Source organism: Thamnophis elegans, chromosome 3 (assembly GCF_009769535.1).
Source record: "Thamnophis elegans isolate rThaEle1 chromosome 3, rThaEle1.pri, whole genome shotgun sequence".
Taxonomy (NCBI): Eukaryota; Metazoa; Chordata; class Lepidosauria; order Squamata; family Colubridae; genus Thamnophis; species Thamnophis elegans.
The window spans coordinates 114,680,554-114,702,777 of NC_045543.1; the positions used below are offsets into that span (position 1 = coordinate 114,680,554).

At 40.1% G+C, this 22,224-nt stretch overlaps 1 protein-coding gene across 1 annotated transcript in view; it reads left to right on the plus strand.

Annotated features, from left to right (window-relative positions):
- SV2C (synaptic vesicle glycoprotein 2C) overlaps positions 1 to 22,224 on the plus strand; it is a 61,075-nt gene that overhangs the window by 35,432 nt on the left and 3,419 nt on the right. The window contains exons 6-11 of the mRNA XM_032212648.1: positions 3,494 to 3,604; positions 5,380 to 5,468; positions 9,667 to 9,831; positions 11,561 to 11,694; positions 13,424 to 13,627; positions 14,604 to 14,763. Coding sequence (XP_032068539.1) covers positions 3,494 to 3,604; positions 5,380 to 5,468; positions 9,667 to 9,831; positions 11,561 to 11,694; positions 13,424 to 13,627; positions 14,604 to 14,763 — 863 coding nt within the window. The remainder of the gene's footprint in view (positions 1 to 3,493; positions 3,605 to 5,379; positions 5,469 to 9,666; positions 9,832 to 11,560; positions 11,695 to 13,423; positions 13,628 to 14,603; positions 14,764 to 22,224) is intronic.

Below are 22,224 nucleotides of genomic sequence, written 5' to 3' on the forward strand. Positions count from 1 at the left end.
AGCCTTTCCACGGGGGGTCTGGCTCCAGACCTTTCTCCCAGTATAAGTGACCACCATCGGACGGCTCCCATAGGAGGGCATCTTCAGCTGCTCCATGCCCAATGGGAGCGCATCACATCGGACCAGTGCGTCCTACAAAAGATTCGCTTAGGTCTGACACTAGAATTCATTTCACCTCTACCTCGTCACTTCATCCAGTGCCCAACCCCCTCCTGCCCTGTCAAAAAAGCTCTCATGGAACAGGAGATCCTTCACCTCAGGGAGATCAGGGCCATAGAACCGGTTCCACCCGGTCACGAGGGGACAGGGTTTTATATCATTCTCTTCCTTGTCCCAAAAAGCTAAACCATCACATAGCGTACAAGAGGTTCAGGATGCAGTCCCTCCATCTTGGGCTGCATCAGGCCAGGGGACCTTCTAACATCCATAGATCTGAAGGAGGCTTACCTCCACGTACTTATCCGCAAGGCCCACCACAGATTTCTGAGGTTTTTGTTTATGCAGGCCAGCACTTTCAGTACAGGGTTCTGCCATTTGGCCTGTCATCGGCTCCCAGAATTTTCACAAAAATCCTCGCAGCGGTAGCAGCCTACCTCAGATCACGTCCAGTGCAGCTCCAATGCTACCTGAACAACATTCTCATCCAGTCATCGTCCCGCCAGCAAGCGAAGGAAGACCTACAGTACACGATGAAAATCCCACGAGACCACAGGATCTCTGTCAACCTAGAAAAAAGGCATCTGGAGCCAACCACCAGGTTGCAACACCTCGGTGCCATCATAGACACTTAGCGTGTCAGGTCTCCCTGTCTACCGACTGAATGACAAGCCTCAGGACCCTTGTGTAACAGGTACACCAGTTGTGGCACGCCTCAATTGTGCAGTTGTCCCAACTTTGGGGCAAAATGATATCCTGTCTGTCCATCGGGCCTTGGGCCAGGCTCCACTCTCGACGGCTACAGTGGCATCTCTTACCGCACTAACGGGCCAAACAGAGCAACTCACCAGCATTTTTTTTTCTTAAATAAATGTTTTTTAATTTAAATTTAAAACAGGTACAGCATCTTTCTTTACATCTGTAGAAAATGTGTCAATCAATTACAGATAAGTTTTGGTACATCTCCTCCATAGTCAACTAACATAACTCATATTAACTCAAGCATTATTATATATCCATTTTCATTTAACTGTAATTATTATTTAGAAATATTAATAAAAGTAATAATCTTAAACAATACCTGCCCACACCGGTGGGGAAAGAAAAAAAAAAGGGCAAATAAAAATAAAAATTAAGATAAAAAATAAAAAATAAAAATAATACAGAAAAAGACAAAAACGACAAGAGACAAGGCAGGAAAACAAAACAAAACACAGGTGTCTATTATAAAAAAAAAAGAAGTACTCACCAGCATTGATTCTGGTCCCTCCTCGTGTGTGGCGGTCCTTCGGATGGTGGATGACTTCTGTCCTAGCGAAGGGCTCCTTCTTCAGGGAACCAGACTGTCTCACCATCACGACGGACGCCAGTCTTTTCGGCTGGGGGGCTCACTTCCACAACCAAATAGCACAAGGCAGGTGGTCAGCGACCGAGTTGACACACAGCCTCAACTGGTTAGAATTGAGGGCGATGAGATTGGCTCTTTTTCACTTTCAGAGCAACATCCAGGGACACCATGTGATGATCCTCATGGACAATGTAGTGGCCAAGGCACACATAAACCGCCAGGGGGGCACCTGATCCAAATCCCTGATGGTGGAGGCCGAATCCCTGGGAAGGTGGGCAGAAAGACACCTGTGCTCGATTCAAGTGGAGCACATCTCTGGGGTGAACAACATCCAGGCAGATTGGCTGAGCAGGGCCACGGTCAATAATTCGGAGTGGCGCCCGCATCCGGATCTGTTCCATCGTCTGTCGCAGAGGTTCAGCCGACCAGTAGTCGATCTATTTGCTACCCTGGAGAACGTTCATCTTCCCAGGTTCGTCACACGGTTTTACATCCCACAGGCGTAGGGGGTCAACGCCTTACATTGCCCCTGGCCACCGGAACTTCTATATGCATTTCCTCCGTTGCCCCTCCTGCTCAGAGTGATTCTCAAGATCCTGACGGGGGGCACGGAAGTCCTGCTCATGGCGCCCTTCTAGCCCAGGAGGACCTGGTTCGCCGATCTCATGAGTCTGTCCATCAATCCACCTTGGCGGATTCCCCAGCAAGAGGTCTCTCTCAGTTAGGGGGCTCCACAACATCTGGAGCCCTAATGGCTGCAACTAGCCATCTGGCACTTGAGAGGGACCTCTTGAATAAGGGCAGACTCTCCGACAAGGTCATCCACACTATTCAGATGTCCAGAAGACTTGCCACGACCAGGATATACGACGCCACCTGGAGGTCCTTTGAAAAGTGGTGCACGACGCATGAGGTAATGCTGCCAAGGCTACTGTCCCTAAAGTTTTGGACTATTTACAGGATGGACTGGACCAGGGCCTGGCACCTAACACTCTCAGGCGTCAGGTGGCTGCTTTATCTACGATCCTTGCACCTAATAGTCACTCGTCACTTGGCCGTCACCCCATCATCTGTAGTTTCCTGTGGGGCGACACCAACCTGAGACCCCCAGTCATCCATCGGTACCTGTCTTGGGAACTTGTGGTCGTGTTACGGGCCCTAATAGACACGCCCTTTGAGCCACTACGTTCCACCAGTCTGAAACATCTGACATTTTAGACCGTCTTTTTAATTGCCATCATGTCATATGGCCATGCCATATTACCACACATTCTACATGGAGCACCGCCACCACCACAGCTGGGCGACCCAGGCACCAATAGAGAAGATTTGCAGGGCGACTACTTGGACTTCCTTATCTCCGTTTGTTCGGAACTATAAATTGGACAAATTCACTTCTGCGGAGGGGGCATTTGGGAGATGAGTCCTACCGGTTATTCATACCAGTGGAGAGACCATGGACTCATCAGTTTCCTCCCTAGTGACATTTAACTTGGGTATGGACTTGCTTGGACTCTCAAGCAGCGTACAGGAAAATGACCATTGGCTTACCTGAAGGGTCGTTTTCTGTACGCTGCAAGGAAAATCCAACCCCACTCGGGGGTCTTTCTCCACTGTTGATTTGTACTTTGGACGCTTTTATGGACTTACTTGGACTAACTTTCAACGCGCACAGATCTACGCCTTCATTGAAAAATCTGGCAGTCAAGGCAACACCAGAGGCGTGGCTAAAATTTCAATTCAATCCTGGGCAGATTGGCTGATTTTAACCTTGGACTCTCCTCGCAGCGTACCTTCAGGTAAGCCAATGGTCATTCTCTTTCTTTCTCAAGAGGTGGAAACTACAGCCAAGATTAGATGTTTTAATTTATAAACATGCAACTTGAAGCTGTTTATCACCTCTTAGATAAGGTTGTTAAATTTCTTCAACAGTCAAATGCTTGTTTCTCAAGCAGGAAAAAAAAAATACTCTTCTTGTGTTCTCCATAGGTTAACAGGATCAAAACGCCAAAACAAATAGATGAACTTATAGAAATAGAAAGTGACACAGGCACCTGGTACAGGAGATGCTATGTCAGAGTGCGCACAGAACTGGATAGTGTAAGTAACACAATCTGTATAATATTATTTATATTTAAGTAAAAAACGGTCTAGAGAATCTAGAGAAATTAAACATTTACCAATATTATAAAGTTTAAATAAGACAGTGTTAAAATTACTAAAATAGATATAAAACAACTTCTTAAGCTTTTAATTTCTCCCCCAAAGTTAAATATTCTGTGATTCCATGTTTTTTATAGGGATTAATATTTCAGATTATGGTACTTTATTTATTTTATTGCTTTATCCTTCCCCTTCTCCCAAAAGTTGGTGATATGCTCTCAATTTATCCTTGTGAAATAGATTAGATTGAGAGATAGTTTAGTGGCTCACTCAATAATCCACAAAGATAAAGTTTGATGTGGGTTCTCACATGTCCATTTGATTACTGTCATACAGTAATGGAGTATGCTAACTGAATTTGGCAAGAATAGCTTCCATATACATCATGCAACACGGCAAATACAATCAGGTTATGGCTTCTAAAGTTTATAAATATTGTTAATCAGCTGGAGTAAAAAAAAAAGGGAAGTCAGAACTCAAATACTTATCTATATTTTTAGTAGTCCTTTTTCTTTTTCCTTTCCTTCTTTTTAATATTTATAAACAATAATGTGGAGATTTTGGAACTAAATTCAAAGATATGTATTTCTATCTTTTGATAAAGATAACTCGATATATTTGGTCAAGTCTGGTAAATTTTTTTTATTAAAGTTAAAGCATTATTGTATAATTTCAAATTTTTTCTTTATCCAATTATTGTATTGACCGAATAAAGCCACCAAAATGGGATGTACTGAATCTTCCAGGAAAAACTTGGTTTCTTTTGTTTTTTTAAGTTGCTTCTTAAATTTGACAAAGTTTATATCATTTACATAGCCCCTGTACCAATGGTGGGTTGGCAATTTTTACTACCGGTTGTGCAACATCCAGGTGGGTGGGCTGAGCGTCCCGCCGCTGCTACTACGATCCAGGCCGAACCGGGAGCAACACCTCTGCCCTGTACATTAAATTGGTAGACCAGAATTGGTGTGGTTCAGTTCTGTTGCATCCCTGGTGCTTGACTTCCAAAGCTTAATTCAGAAAATTAAACTAAAAGTAAAATAATTTCTCCAATAATAATTAAAAGCATCATCTAGAGACCTCTACCAAAATAACAGTAATGTGGATACTTCGATGCTAAGGGTCCCTATTGCAAAAATGACCAATATGTGATGCCGTTCTTCTACTTTTATGCAATCTGGGAAATCTGGGGTCTGTAATCTCCAGTACTTAAGTTTCAGGTGAAAGATGTTAGCTCTCTGTGCCTATTGATGCCATATTTGGCCCAAGAGCATTTGTTACCACTATCTGATACTCTGTGGCTTTTACTCCTATTTGTGAGGTTCATAAAGGCTTCCCTTTCATTTTGCATTGCTCAGTTAGGGGTTGTGTTATTTCTTGATTTAAGCAGATGTTGTTAAAAGCAAATGAAGCAGAGTATTCAGAAATCTAGTTAAATCTGTAAAACAAGACTACTCAACTTTAGATATGAGCCTGATATTCCAGAAACTGGATTAGTTATTGCTGTTTCAGAGGAAAAAATTGGGCACCTCAAGCATTTTTCCTGTCATATATGTCACTGAAAACCATCTTTCCCTCAAAGTAGCATTTTTTTGAGGATCCTGAAGTGAAGCACAGAATCTAACTTTCTGTGATGCTTATTCTCAATGTATTTTTCATTTAGGTTTACATGAAACTTTAGAAACAATGCAGTTTTTCTTATTTTCTCACAGATCTGGTTAACATTTAAGAGGTGTTTCACGTATCCAGTCAAGGACAATACAATTAAGCTTGCAATAGTTTGGTTTACTCTTTCTTTTGGGTAAGGTTGATGAGAAATATATAGATTTTATAATTGTATTGCATTCATTTTGTTGCAAATTCATACTCATCCATGTATGGTGCAGTGGACTGGATGGATATACTGCATTTACTTTGTGAAGAAAGATTCAAACAAGTTAAACATGCCATATTCCATTTAATAGGATTTTTCTTTATTATTCTCTAACCTAGAGACTTCCCCCATTATATATTTACTGTGAAGCAGCCGTGCTGGTTTCATTCATTTTCCACAATATCAGTGTATGGTATCATCAAATTACTGTCATCTTAAATTACTTCAAATCCTTTTTGAAACTGAAGAAAATAAGTCTTTGAAAAGCATAAAATTACACTTCAACATGCTACACAATAGAAATACTCTTTTTTTTAAAGATGTACAATTTGAGATGAGCAATAATATTGCTAGTGATTGGGCTACTTCCAAAGTATCTGTATCTTGGCATTCCTTTACTGTTGCTTTTCCATTTAGTGACATGGATACCTACAACAACAAACTTTTTATTGTTTTATAAAATTTGTAAATTGCTCTTTTTTCATCCTTTAATTTTTTTTAATATTCAAAACAATATTTTTATTTTAAAAAACATTCTGCACTGACTTAATATTTAAATTAAACATAAACCAGCACATATCCTTTTTCCAGTCCAGTCCACACTATTATATCAATGTTTTCTATTTTTTACTTCTACTTTTTAACCATTTGCTTTAACCAAATAATAGCTTCTAAACAAGGTTGTTCTGTAAAGTATATTTTAAAAATGATTTTAAAACTCATTAAATAGTGATTGCTCAAATGAATGGCTTTTTCCCTATCCACATGGTTTAAAAACTGAAAATAATTTTAAAGGATATTACTTTTATAGCAAATGAATTGTGTGATCACAATACAAGTTTACAAAATACAAAATACAGGTTTATAAATATTTCTAGAAAAACAGCTAAATAGGTAGGACTGGGAAAGTACAGAAAAGGACAACCAAAATGATCATGGCAGTTAAAACAATCGCCTGTCAGAAAGAAATAATACAGGAATTTTCATTTTTTTAAAAAAAGCTAAGAAAGGGAAATATGATAGAGATTTATAAAAGTATGCTTTGTGTTAGCAAATGGAATACAAAGAAGTTTGCTTCCTCTATCACAGTAATGGTGAATGCCAAAAAGTTCGCACAGAAACATCATGTGTGCGCATGCATGTGCGCATGAGTGCTTGTCAGGGCACACTCTGGAAAAGCCAAACTTCCAGGTTCTAGCATGCATACATGCCCAACAATCAGCTGGGTGTTGCACATGCGCAGGCCAGTTTTTGGCACTGCTGCATATGTGAAGAGATCACGCTCTGGAAAAGCCCAACTTCTGGGTTCTAGCACGCATGAGTGCCCGACGATTAGCTGGCTGACGCCCATGTGCAGGGCAATTTTTGGCACTGCAGCGCACACAAAGGACAGCGTCATGTGTGCATGTGCGCCAGAAACCTGCAAGACAAACAGGCAAGGCTGCGCGTGCTGGGCAACATGGCTTCATGTGCTACTTTGGGCACACAAACCATAGGTTCGCCATCACCGCTCTGTCAGAATCTGTGCCATTTTTTTTTCTTAGAACATTGTGAAGTCATTTTGAAAGGAGATGAGACACCCATAGATTAGTATTTAGTATTTATTAATACTTATAGGCCGCCCTTTTCCCTGAGGGGACTCAGGGCGGCTTACATAAAAAATGAGGGGGGGGGGGTATACAGACAATAGACACAAACAATACATAGAAGTAAAATAGTAAGCAACATTCATTCATCATTCGGGTGGGGACAGTTATCTTTGTCCCCAGGCCTGACGGGCTAGCCAGGTCTTAAGGGCTGTGCGGAAGGTCTGGACGGTGGTGAGGGTACGAATCTCCATGGGGAGATCGTTCCAAAGGGTCGGAGCTACTACTGAAAAGGCTCTCCTCCGTGTAGTTGCCAGTCGGCACTGACTGGCAGATGGAACTCGGAGGAGGCCTAATCTATGTGATCTAATTGGTCGCAGGGAGGTAATTGGCAGGAGGCGGTCTCTCAAGTACGCAGACCCACTACCATGAAGGGCTTTATGAGTGACAAGTAGCACCTTGAAGCGCACCCGGAGATCAACAGGTAGCCAGCGCAGCTCGCGGAGGATAGGTGTTATGTGGGTGAACCGAGGTGCACCCACAATCACTCGCGCGGCTGCGTTCTGGACTAGCTGAAGTCGCCGGATGCTCTTCAAGGGCAGCCCCATGTAGAGCACATTGCAGTATTCCAGCCTAGAGGTCACAAGGGCCCGAGTGACTGTTGTGAGGGCCTCCCGGTTCAGGTAGGGTCGCAACTGGCGCACCAGGCGAACCTGGGCAAATGCCCCCCTGGTCACAGCCGTCAGATGGTGGTCAAAAGTCAGCTGTGGATCCAGGAGGACTCCCAAGTTGCGAACCCTCTCTGAGGGGTATAAAATTTGACCCCCCAGCCTGAGCGATGGAACACTGATCGAATTATTGGGAGGAAAACACAACAGCCACTCGGTCTTCTCCGGGTTGAGTACAAGCTTGTTAGCCCTCATCCAATAGCAATAGCAGTAGACTTATATACCGCTTCATAGGCCTTTCAGGCCTCTCTAAGTGGTTTACAGAGAGTCAGCATATTGCCCCCAACAATCTGGGTCCTCATTTTACCCACCTCGGAAGGATGGAAGGCTGAGTCAACCCTGAGCTGGTGAGATTTGAACCGCTGACCTGCTGATCTAGCAGTAGCCTGCAGTGCTGCATTTAACCACTGCGCCACCTTGGCTCTAGTCCATAACTACCAACGTTATCCAGTCCATAACGGCCTCAAGACCCCGGTTCATCACGTCCACCGCTTCATTGAGTTGGCACGGGGCGGACAGATACAACTGAGTATCGTCCGCGTATTGATGGTATCTTATCCCGTGCCTCCGAATGATCTCACCCAGCGGTTTCATGTAGATGTTAAATAGTAGGGGGGATAAGACCGAACCCTGCGGCACCCCATATGTTAGGGGCCTAGGGGTCGATCTCTGCCCCCCCACTAACACCGACTGCGACCTGTCCGAGAGGTAGGAGGAGAACCACCGTAACACAGTGCCTCCCACCTCCACCTCCCGCAGTCGTCGCAGAAGGATACCATGGTCGATGGTATCGAAAGCCGCCGAGAGGTCTCTGGCTCTCCAAAGATCATCGGTCAATGCGACCAAAGCGGTTTCTGTGCTGTAACCGGGTCTGAAGCCTGACTGGAAGGGGTCGAGATAGCTTGCTTCCTCCAAGGACCGTTGAAGCTGGAAGGCCATTTACAGAATCAGAAATAGTACTACTTATAACATTCTCAAGGGTATCTGTGGGAAATTGACTAAATTAGAATAAGCTTAAACAATTTTGGTAGTTTTATATGTGGTTTTCAGTGGGAAGACAATGATTAAATACTGTAGTGCTACAAATCTACAAATATGCTACTATTATTCCTCTCAGAAAAAGTAAGGCAATAAAAGTCATTTCAGTCAATGCATTTCAAAAGCCTCTTTCAAAATGTTTTGCACATGCCAATTACTAAAATTACAAAATAACATTGCAAGCTATTTATATTAATACAAGCTTGGGAGCAACCCCCCCCCCAAAAAATGGACATGTTGTACCTTTTTCTCTCTATATATATAATCTCCCATTTCTATTTATTTCAAAGATTCAGCATTCTTAATTTTGTTTCTTTTTTCTTAAACCACATTAAAAATTTCAAGTATGAGACCCTTAGCATAAGCTGCATGTGTATGTTTTGATTTTAGAGTTTGTAGGCATTGTCTTTCTCTTCTTATTCCCACTACTACCCCCATGCCACCATCTATATGTTGTCATGACTTCACCTTCATTCTTCTATAAGTTATGCAATTGGCTTATTTTGATTAATCATAATTAACATAGTATATGTCACAATATATAATATTAATTTTAACATAGCAACATCAGTTCTCATGATAATTTTTGCAAAGAGAGAGGGAATTCAGAAATCTTTGGGAATGTTATGCATGTTCTTGTTACATCTGAATGCAGCTAGAACGTTGTAAAACTACTTTTTTATCAGTATATATTCAACATAATGCTGCATTGCAGTTCATTTTTGTGTCATGTATTTCTATTGAATGCTGAAATTACACCAATTGCTTTCATAGGTACTATGGATTGTCTGTCTGGTTTCCAGATGTCATTAGGCATCTACAAGCAGATGAATATGCCAGTAGAGCGAAGAATTTTAGCAATAAGAGGATCGTGGACTTTGATTTTAACTTTACTCTGGAAAATCAGATCCATTTAAATGGGACATTCATCAATGACAGGTTGAGAAAAATAAATCTATTTCTAAAATGATTTGCTGATTGTCCATTCTGCCTTTCTTCTAATGCCTTCAAGATAGCATATTTAGCACTGCCTCTCTTTCTCTACAATGGTTATGTGGGGTGAGGTAGGCTGAGAAGTAGTGATTAGTTAAAAGTTACTCACCAACCTTATGTACTTGAATGTAGTCCCAAAGATGCTTTTTCAGGAGGCAATTGGATTTTCTCTTTTTTTTCTTTTGAAGATGTTTCATTTCTCATCCAAGAAGCTTCTTTACATTCCTTGCAGACAGCTGGTAATTTGCAACACCTTTTGAATGGTATAGGAGTAGGAATGGATTTCCAGAGGAAAGAAATTGTTGTGTATGGGAACCAGGAGCACTACTCAGGTGACCCTAATGACAGATAAATCTCAAAGTGCTTCAATGACCCTCTAAAAGGATGCAAATTACCAGCTGCCTGCAAGGAATATAAATCCTTCCATTCCCCACTATCCCGTCAGACCTGAAGAAGCTTCTTGGATGAGAAGCGAAATGTCTTCAAAAGAAAAAACAAGAAAGTCCAGTTAATTCTTGAAAAAGCACCTTTGGCACAACCATGACCTGGATGACTGGGAATCTCTACAGACTTTTATTTGAATATGGATTTTCCAGGTTCTAGTTTAACACTGTAACTTCTCCATTATTACCAAATTACACCCCCTTTTGATTTTTAATTGTTATTATAATTGGTTTTGAAAGTTTTGTATCATTATTGTGCATCTTACAAATACCTCTATCCTTGCTATTAAAAGACCTTTGAATTATCATGTTTTATATTTGACCACCACCGATTGAGAGAAATTCAGATGAAAAGACATTATGATTTAAGTATACAGAGTGTTGCCCAGTTCAGGGTCATCTGGTCCCTCATACCAGTGTTCGTTTTATCTTTCTTTTTCTTTTTCCTGTTGGAGAGATGCAGAGGGGGTATTCTGCCAGTTCGCCCCGGTTCAGGCGAACTGGTAGTGGCGGTGGCGGGAGGCTACACCCACCTGCCCAGACGTCATGACAGACACTCTGCACAAGTGCAGAAGGTTCTGGGTATGCGCAGAAGCGTTGCCCGTAGCGCTCCTGGTTCCGAACCGGTAGCGAATATAAGAGAAAACCATTACTGGAGAGATGGGTATTAATATAGGTTCTGCTTTTCTTAGTTCACTCTTTACCTTCTTTTCATAATTATAGCTAGCTCTAATTCTCAGATCAGTAAGTATTATTAAAAATGGTTTCAAATCATATTTTCGAGTAAAGTTGGCTGTTGATAACTGTGGTGTGATTCAGCTATCACAGCATCCAGTAGTCATGAAGGTTAGGAAACCTGTGGAACTTCACAAGATAGAAAGAATATGAACTCTTGTCTTTCCTGTCCTAACCCAGTGTTTCTCAACCTTGGCAACTTGAAGATGTCCGGACTTCAACTCCCAGAATTCCCCAGCCAGCATGCTGGGGAATGCTGGCTGGGGAATTCTGGGAGTTGAAGTCCGGACATCTTCAAGTTGCCAAGGTTGAGAAACACTGTCCTAGCCCCTCCGAGTTTGAGCATGGGGAATTTGAACATATTACTGCAAAAGATTGAACCTTCAGAAGATGTTTGTATTCAGCCACACTCTTATTCAATCATATGAAAGATGCTTCCAGTTAGACGTCTTCCATCATGCTTTAAATCAGTACAGTAAATTCTTTGTTTTTCTCAGATTCACAATGATGACATTCAAAGCAGTTACTTTTCAAGACTCCCTTTTTAAGCACTGTTACTTTGAGGATGTTACTACATTGAATACATATTTTAGAAACTGCACTTTTATAGAGACTTTTTTCTTCAATTCAGGTATGTTGGGGGAGGGGAAATACCACACTCTTTTGTTCCCCAAATCCTTCAACTGTTTGGTAGTTATTTCAATGGAGAAGAGAAGTTAAGCAGAATACTTTTTAAACTTTTTTTTTAACCAGCTGTAGGGATGTCAAGTGCTGAATTTCTGGCTGAGCTTAATTATTTGACAATGTCAGAAGTAACTAACTTTAAAAAAAAATCACTTTGAAGAAGAAAGAGTGGGAATATTTGGCCCCATGGATAATTTCTTCATCTTTTTGGCATGAATGTCTTTCTGCCAAGGGTGATTGGAATGTAACTGAGACTTTCTATTGGAATATGAGAAAGTTGAACTGGGCCAACTAATGTTTAAATTTTTTTAGGCAGACACAGAGAGGGACCCTTCAGGATTCCAAAGGCAAAATGAAGTCAACTTCTACATGTACCTTGGAGGTGCAGGGGGTGGAGGATTGGGGAGAACATACTGTGCTTAACATCACTTTGGGAAAGAACTAAGAGTGTTTTATCATCCAGGTTTATTCATTTTTCTTAGGTGTTTTGATTAAGGCTAATACCACGGCCAAGAACTACATCTGTCCTTGGGGGAGAGAAGGTTTTTCCCCATTTTAAATTAAAATATCTTAATAGCTGCATATCATGTCATTTTGGCCTTCAACTAACATTTCTGATTAATAATTATAATAGAGTTACAAGGAGAATACAGGTAGCCCTTAGCTTCTTGCATTCAGCACGCATTCAGTTATAGCATTGCTGAAAAAATGGACATACAATTGGTCCCTGAAATTCCAGCTACAGCACTTGATGTTTGCAAATTGGGAGCCATAATCACATGATTGCCATTTGTGATATTTTCTGCTGGCTTCCCAGAAGGGCATTGAATAGCGAAACCAACAAGGAAGGTCGCAAGTCACTCTGGAAAGTGATTCCTGCCAGCAGCATCCTCTGCCATGTATTAACTCTGCTACCCCTCCCTTGTCGCCCTCCCCAACTTATGTACAGCCTGAACTGGGCCTCCCAAATCCTCCACTGACCTCCCTCAATTTTTGTACAGTCTGCACCAGGCTTCTCAAGCCGCCCTCACCCTGCCTAGATTTGTGTAACAGTCACATATTTCCGTCCGTCCCATCCCCCTCTTTTGGTATTTTAAAATTATAAATAGTGGAGATTTTGGTGAATTCTTACTTTCATTCTTAAAACAATTTAATGTAATTTAATGATTTTTCTAATCAATGATACACTGGGCACTAACCCTAAAATTTGTCACTCCTTTGTGCACTTCTGACATTATGTTTTTGTACCAATTATTTTTTCTTTGTTTTTGTTTTTTTCTTGTTTGTTTGGTCTTTGTTTTTGTTTTTTAAGTGATTAATAAACCTTTTTTTAAAAAAAAACCTATATTTGACTTAACAGACATGTTACCTTATTTATAAAACATTTATTTATTCATTCATCTTTCCACCTGATGACAATAAAAACATATTAAAAAATAAACACACATAATTTTAGTAAAAGATATTGATGTCCTGCTGAGGAAGAGGCATATCTAAGTTAGCGAACACAACAATATAAAACTGGGGAAAAAAACATCATTAAAACATTAACATACCACAATATTAATATGCTGGACTATTATACTAAATATTAATGTTGGCCTTTTAGGCAATATGTAAAAGAACCTGTGTTTGAAATATATTACAACTTTCACAAATTTCTTCTATTTCCACAGATCTTGAGCCATATAAATACCCTGGCAGTGAATTTGTGAATTGTACGTTCTTTCACAATAAGACAGGGTGCCAAATTTCATTCGATGATGATTACAGTGCCTACTGGATTTATTTTGTCAATTTTCTGGGGACTTTAGCAGTATTACCAGGAAATATTGTCTCAGCTCTTCTGATGGATCGAATTGGACGTTTAACAATGTTGGGTAGGAACTTCGCTTTGAAATTGATTGATTTTTTTTTTAAAAAAATTAAACATTCTTCTCCTTTTCACTTAAGGATTTACAAATAATCAAGCACAGGGTGAGGGATCTATATACCGAGAGTTGTTTCGCCCACCAGCTAGTTTTCAGTGCACTATCAGATAGTAGATGGTGCAGCGATCCTTTATTTTAAGGAATAATGAATTTGTGAGAGGCTTAATGCAGCCTTTCAGCCTTAAACCTCCCTAATCCTATTTTCTCCCAAAACGATAGCCTCTTAGCTGAATTGCCTATAAAAAGAGAGAGAGAAAAGAAAATACCCCAAAATTTGACTCCCGTTTAACAAAGTGTTTCAGGCTTTTCTGTGATAAAAAGCAAGAAAAGAAAATCATTTTGCTTATCAAACTCACAAATTCCTGCTATAAATTCCTCCCACCCCCAACTTGAGAGATCATGATAGTTGAAATTGTATGTTTTATCATTTTATCCTGTGATATTGTGTGCCGAAGGAAGCTTGTTTTTGTCTCAGTGCTGGCCCTTGGAGCGGAACATTTTTGAATCAAGGTTTTCAAACAGATTATAAGAAAGCATAAGCTTCTCATAGTTCAAGATCAGAAATCTTAACACAGAGAATTACTAGCCAGTAGCAAGTTTTTTCAGTCTTTTAAAGAAATTTTGACAGTAGGGAACTTGCCACCATGAAAATTCCAAATCCAATTGAGTTCTTGTATGGACTTTCAATCTTCTTAATTCCATTTTAAACTGTCCTTTCTTCCTGAATAGTGGAAAGCCTTAAGGACATGACCCTTAACGTATTATTCTGACATCCAATGCAACTACAAAGTCTTTGATCCTTACAGGTTCTTTGCTTGCTATAACTTTGCTTAAGTTACTACTCATGTTGACAACATTATAATAATTGTTTTGTAAAGCCTTTGCCAGAAGCAATAGTAACTATTAACATTTGGTTTTCACGCAGGTGGTTCTATGATTCTTTCTGGAATTAGCTGCTTTTTCCTATGGTTTGGTACAAGTGGATCCATGATGATAGGCATGCTGTGTCTATACAATGGCCTTACCATCTCAGCATGGAACTCTCTTGATGTCATTACTGTGGAGTTGTATCCTACAGATAGAAGGTATAGTTTTATATTCTTGCCAAGTTTTACCTTCTTTTCAAAGCATAAGTCAACTGGACATTTCAAAAATACATACTTAAAAGGTGAAAAAGGCTAGGAAATAGACTGCTTGATTGTGAATAATAAGATATTTTTTTATTTTTGTGACCTCTACTGATCTGCACTAGGGCTATATTATTTAACTTCTGTCTAAATTCAAAATTGATCAGGAAAGCTATGTTCTGTGCGTTTCTACTAATCTTGAGCTGTATTAGAAACAATACATTCAAGCTGAAAGCATTAGGTGCAAGTCAAATGCCTACTTCACCTGTTGTAAACTGTAGAAAGAAGTTAAAGTGCTAACAGTACTATGTTACAAATATGAAAAAAACCTAATGTCTTAAGGTTGGAAAAATACCTATCCCAAATAAAGGAAATGTAACCACATGTGTAGATTATTGAACGAATTCTTTATGTATCCAGTTTTCTTCAACAATTCCAAAAATGAATTGATCCATAAATGCAGAGAAGCAGAAGGATTTGAGATTAAATAGCTTACAGAGATGAATAATAGAGCAAGAATATTAAAAGATTTCATTTTGTTTCACTGACAAAGCTTGTAAATGTAGAATGGGAAATACTGTATATTAAAGCTAATGGATATGCCAGAATATCTGATTATTCTTCTGAGGAATAATGAATAAAACACTGTTGGAAAGCAATTTAATGATAGATAATTTTGTTTTCTTGCATTTTACATTATTTGCATAAAATAAATGTGCTAGGAAAACAAAGAGGAAATTAATCCAGTGGTAAAAAGGCTATGAAAATCTTGGGATATTTCATGACAAAAAAGATCAGCATAGTTAATGATCCTTCCAGTGATAATATAATCAACATGTTACAATTGTTAATTTATATGATACTTGTAATCTTTCTCATATATAATATACATCTGCATAACCAATTACCGTATATACTCGAGTATAGGTCGATCCGAATATAAGCCGAGGCACCTAATTTTACCACAAAAAACTGGAAAAGTTATTGACTCGAGTATAAGCCTAGGGTGGGAAATGCAGCAGCTACCGGTAAATTTCAAAAATAAAAATAGATACCAATAATGTTTTTGAATATTTATTTCAAAGAAAAACAGTAAACTAGCTCTGTAAGTGGAAAAGAGGGTCAATAAAAACAATATGGTATCAACAATAACTTTAAAAGTACAAAAACCTTAGCTCATTCAGCAACCAAGCTAAAACACGAGTTAAAATCCTTCAAAACTCATAGGCTCATAATATACATTCTACCAGTGTCCTGCCTGGCCCATTGAATATACAGCCTGTCCTGTGTCCATTAATTACAGCCTGCCATTGCCCATTGAATAACATACAGCCTGCCTGTGCCCATTAAATATACAGTAGCCATTGTAAAAATTTGCTCTGGATAACAAATTATATCACACAATACCGGTGTATTCAATGAAATACTTCACTCACCTCATCTCCATGCAGTTTAAATTCATCTCCCTGGAACACTAAGTTCTCTTTTTATTTGCTAAACTGTTGGACTCCTACAGTAGCATGCAGCTTCATTTTCAGACTTTGCTCTATTGAATGATGCCAAATAAAACTTAAAAAAGAGGAGATTTCTGCAAAGTTTGTCCAAATGTATGCATGTACAACATACCTGTGTTAAAAATTCTTCTCTGACACACACACACACACACACACACACACACACACACTTATTTCTTGGTTATCCCAAAGGGCCACAAAAGCATCCCATTGCCACTGTTGCTTTCAGCATGTTACATTCCACCATGGATATGAATTTGAAACTAATAAAGGATGTGCTGTCCAATTTCTTAAATGAATTATATTTGGTGTAAATAAAATGAACCCTGAAACAATTACGTTGGCCATTGATGTGTTTGACCCTTCCCTTGGGCTCAGCTTGGTCATCTCCTACAGCTATCAGTCTTTTGCATACGTGGATACCAAAAGAACAGTTTACAGATAATCCTTATTTAGTGAACATAACTGGGACTAGTATCTTGGTCATTAAATGGTTGTTAAATGAAACTGTGACTGGGCTGAGGATCCTATTCAGTTTTCCTTTGCTTTACAGGTCTTTTTCACCATCATTATAGCTGCAAACAAACAATCACTAAACAAGGCAGCAGATACAAGGGGGTAATTCAGTCCACCTCATCCCTTTGTAAAACACCCCCCACCCCCAGCCGCTCTGTGAAACACCCCCCACCCCCAGCCGCTCCTCAGCCCCACCCGTTCCAGACACCTGATGAGTCAGCACTACTTGCCCAGATGGGGACAGCGCACCCAACGCTTAGGTAGTCCGAGAAGAAGCGGGGAAGGGCCCCACTTCTTCTTCTTTCCACCCCACCTCCGCAGAAGGAAAACTCAAAGCATCACGGCGATCCCGGGAAAAAGAGGCGAGCCGGGGAGCGGCGGCATTTCTCTCTCTCTCCCTCTCCCTCTCTTTGCCGCGACCTGCCGCCGGCGGGCAACAAGGACGGCCACCCACGCCGCAGATCCACGTCCAGCAGGGAGGAGGAGGGAAACCCACCCACCTGTCAGCCACGGGAGAAAGGAAGTCGGCGAGCGGAGGAAAAGACGGGGGAAAGGAAGCTCGGCGGGTGAAATGCGGTCCCCGCCAGGAATCTCACCTCGCCCTCTTAGCCTCCCCACCCTTGACACACATGCACGCACACGCACCCTCCGCCTAGCCCGCCAGAACATTCCCGGGTGGGAACAGCCGGGGGTGGGGGGAAGAGAGAGAGAGAGAGACGCGATCGCGTTCCCGGCAGTCCAGAGCAGGAGGCGCTTTTTCCAAAAATAAACACCGTGGATCATCTATCTCAGTGTTTCTCCACCTTGGAGACTTGAAGTGTGTGGACTTCAACTCCCAGAATTCTGGGAGTTGAAGTCCACATATTTCAAGTCTTCAAGGTGGAGAAACACTGATCTATCTAATTAATATAATTAGTTATAATTAGTTGGGAGGGAAAAGCGCTTGGTGCAAAGAAGGACTTTCTTTCAACCAGCGGAACCCCCTGGCGCAATCGGCTGCGATTGGCGGCCGTCCTTGCTACAATCCGCGCCGAGCTCTGATGAGGGGGAAATTAGATTCCGGCTGATGCGGCAGGGGCTGTGCTGGTGGGGGACGGGTGGAGGGGATGGGACTTGGAGTCCTACCATCTTGGCGAGTGGGGAGTCTCATCCCACCCCGCCCCGCCCGTCCCAGCCAGCGCAGCCAGGCTGCGATCGGCGGCCGTCCTTGCTACAATCCGCGCCGCCCGCCTCATCAATGGGGTAAAGTCCTTACGTCCAGCTCTGATGCGGGCGTAAGGAAAGTCCTCTCTTTCCCCCTCATCAGAACACAAGCCCGGGAAGCGAGTGGAAGTTCTCTGCGCGACTGAAACGGAAGCCACGGCAGGAGAGTGAGGCTGCTGCCGGCCATTTCACCTCGCGCAGAGAACTTCCACTGGGTCCCGAAATGGAGGAGAAAAAGGGGCGCCCCTTTTTCTCCTCCATTTGGGGCAAATTTTTCACTGACTCGAGTATAAGCCGAGGCAGCTTTTTTCAGCCCAAAAAGTGGGCTGAAAAAACTCGGCCTATACTCGAGTATATACGGTATTTTCTGTACTTCCCCTTCCCCACCTTTCCTTCTCATGTTTCCTTCCAACTCACCATAATTTAAATCCTACACTGCTCTACTCACTCTAGGTATCTGATGGAATGAGCAGCAGTTCACAAAAGTTTATGCTCTTTCATATAACTTGTTAGTTGGAAAAGATATTATGAGACTCCTGGTTTTTTGCCAATACAGACTAATATGGTTTTTTTCCTACAATATTATTAAACCTGGCTTATTTGATAAGTGCTGTTGAGTTTGGCCTTTGACAACTGCAACTGCCATCTTGATCTGTCCCCAACAGTGACACAGTTCTTCAAAGGACATTCCAATAATCATTTTAATCTCATTTATTCATCTTATTTATAACCTTTCCATTTTTCTATATCAACATTTCCAGGAATATATTTTTTTCTAGTTCATCTTATGCTCAGGTACATACACAAATTATATGATTTTTTGCTTGCTGATCATTGTCCTCAAAAGTTCCATCAGCTTCCATTTGATCTGGAACTTACTAGATACTTGTAATGATTCTAAAATCTTAATTTGAATGGCATGTAATTTTCATCGTTTTAATATCTATTTTTCATAGATATACAGTATCTCTTTAAAAATAATTACTTTAGTAATTAGTTGTAATCTTTTTTATCATTGCAGTATCCCTGAGTTTTGTGATTTTGCCCAAGGTTTTGTAAGTGAAGTGAGTCTCATGATTTTCACCAGTTTAAGTGAGCAGTTTTATGTCTGTCAAACATTCAAGGATTACCTGTAGGCTTTAAAAAATCCATATGGTCCTTGCTTCTTGGAATTAACAGCTATATGGAGCCTGATGCTTATTTTCATGTAGAGATATTTTTTATGATTGTTACTTTTTTTCTGTGTGCCATTCTGGCCTCCTCAAAAGAAAGAGCAATATACAATAAATAAAACAATAAATGTTTGTCTGTTGCTTTCAATTTAGTCCAAGAGAATGGAGAAGTATGGGAGCCTATGGATTCATAATGACCCGTCTTCATCCAGTGTTGAAGAATTATAAAAGAAATGTACCTATTAAGACATCCAACAAAAAATTATGTGGCTCTGGGTGCTCCTTCAAGATTATTGAGTTGCAACCTAAACAATTTTCTTTGAAGGAATCCTTTCCTTTGTTTGCTATTTATGAACTATTGCACTCCTTATTTAATTTTGTCAGAAAATATGTGATTTGAAACAATTTGCAGATATTGGGACAGCAGATTTTTACTGCCACCCTGTGGAATGAATATGACAATATTCATTTAAGTTCATCCATCCTGTCCCCCCCCCCCCAGCCAGGGTATGGCTTTCTCACTGTTGCTTTATTTTAGGGTGTGTCGGTGGGTGAGATGTTCATTAAATCAAGCCCTCAAAAATTGCATGTGACACACTCTAGAAAAGCATCCCACAGAAATTCCTGACATTGTTATTTCTCATGAGGTGCATATGGAATCTTGTCAGACTAGCTAATTATGTGTTGAAAACTTGCTCTCCTTCATTATATCTCATGTCTTCTCCCCATTTTCTTGGAGGCTTTATAAACTGGAGCTTTGAAACTGCCCAGTTTTCCTTATTTTCCACCTTTATGGCTACAGACTAGAAGTACTATTCACACCACACCTCACAGTAATTTTTGCTTTCCTTTTTGTAATGAATGATGTAATTACAGTTTTTCCTGCCTGGATAGGCAGGGTGTGTAATTTAATCCTGGTTAGCTGCCCACTGTTACCCCTAATCTTCCTTAGATGTCTCACTATGTAGGCTACCTCATTATATTTTGCTTCAGATACGATCTCAGGAAGATTTATATGTAATATAATCTTGATTATTTCAATCTCTGTTCAGAGTTGCACGCTGCAAGATCCAATTTCATATAAACCCAGCAGGTGCACCTTTCTTCATGCTATAAAATACAAATAAAAATATAGAATGGGTATCTTTTCTCTAATGACACTTTTCAAAAGAAGTTACAGATAGTCCTTGACTTACAAACAGTTCATTTAGTGACCGTTCAAGGTTACAACAGCACTGAAAAAAGTGGCTTATGACCATTTCTCACCCTTATGACCATTGCAGCATTCTGAGGGTCACATTATCAAAATTTAGATGCTTGGCAATTGGCTCCTCTTTATAATGGTTGCAGTGTCCTGGGACTATAGAGAACAGCTTTTTGCAACTTTCTGACAAGCAAAGTCAATGTGGAAGCCATATTCACTTAACAAACACGCTATTAATTTAACAACTGCAGTGATTCACTTAGAAAGATTGGCTAGAAAGATTGCAAAATGGGACAAAAAACTCATTTAACAAATGTCTCACTTAACAACATAAATTTTGGGTTCAATTGTGGTCATAAGTCCAAGGCTACCTGTATATGTCGATTAGATTAGTAGATAATGTAAACTCAACCTGAAATAAAAATTGATTCTCACAGTGATAGATTCCCACGAATGTCTATCTGTTTGTGACAACATCATGGTTTCTATCAAACACTCATAACCCAGTGACTGGTTTGAAATTGTTCAAGCCATGATATAGTTTTGACTTTGATTTTGGTCCTGAACCAAAATTACATACCTTATAATTAATAAATTGTGGCTTATTTTTTTCAAGTTTCTCAGTCAGCTTCCAAGACAGAGGTTGCTACCAACTATTAAATTCTGTCTTTAAGTGTAACAAAGATGCTCTCAAATAAAGACTAATTCCTAGTGATTGGATCCATGCAATTTTATTGCTACTTAAGGAGGTTGGTTGCCATTATATTCTAACACAATGTTTCCCAGCTTCCCTATTTCACTTATAGCTTTGCAATTTGCAGGTGGTTCCTATCCAAGAATTAAAAATATTTCTTTAGAGTGGATGCATAGAGTTGAAGCTATCACTGAGATTTTGAGCCATATTCTCCTGATCACGTAACGGGCCTGGCACTAAGTTTAACAGCATGAAATTGATCACTAAAACTGTTTAAAAACCTATAACTTCTTATGTTTGTAATCTAGTAAAAATCTATTCCTATTAGCTTTATTAGGAGTTCTTCATAGGAGATTATCATGGAATACCAGGGCCTTACATTAGATTGAGAATTTAATTCCCAAAGATACCATTGTCAAGAAAATGGTGTAAAGTTACACACTCAACCCAAAGAAGATTTTATTGTATTTGGTTTTCATAATTATAAAAAATAAACTTATTTTGCAAAATGCAAATATTTGACTACATAAATTTATAGTAAGCTAACCAAAATGCCCCAGAGGACATTATTTAAATTGTATGCATGGCTATGCCATATTATTGCAAGGAGAAACATTTTTTCCCCAGGATATGCAAATAACCAAACTAGTTCTACTAATATGTCATCTGTATTTGTCACCATGTGTTTAAGGGTGTCAAACCAGCTGCATTCCCTTCCCCTACTCCATGCAGTTACTTCAAATTCTTCAAGCACAGGCCTTCTGGCTTTTAAATTTGGCTTACCGTCCTTGTAACCCATATTTGTGTTGGCAATTAAGCGCATAGATATTTTTGTGGACCTCTATAAAACAATGCTGCTGTTTTGTTGTTAAGAGCACATATTTGTTTCTGTTTCCCAAGGGTCTGTACATTGCCCCGTAATCTCAAACGGGTTTTTCAGAGTAGGAAATAATATAGAAACCTCTGACAGACAGAATTTATTTGGATGCCGTCTCATAAGCATCTTTACCAAGTACCTTATTAGCTGGATCTCCTGAAGGCAGTTTCTGTTTCTCATAAGATTATTTATCTGATCATGTGTAAAACCTGTGGCCCTGAGGCAGCTGAAATTTATAG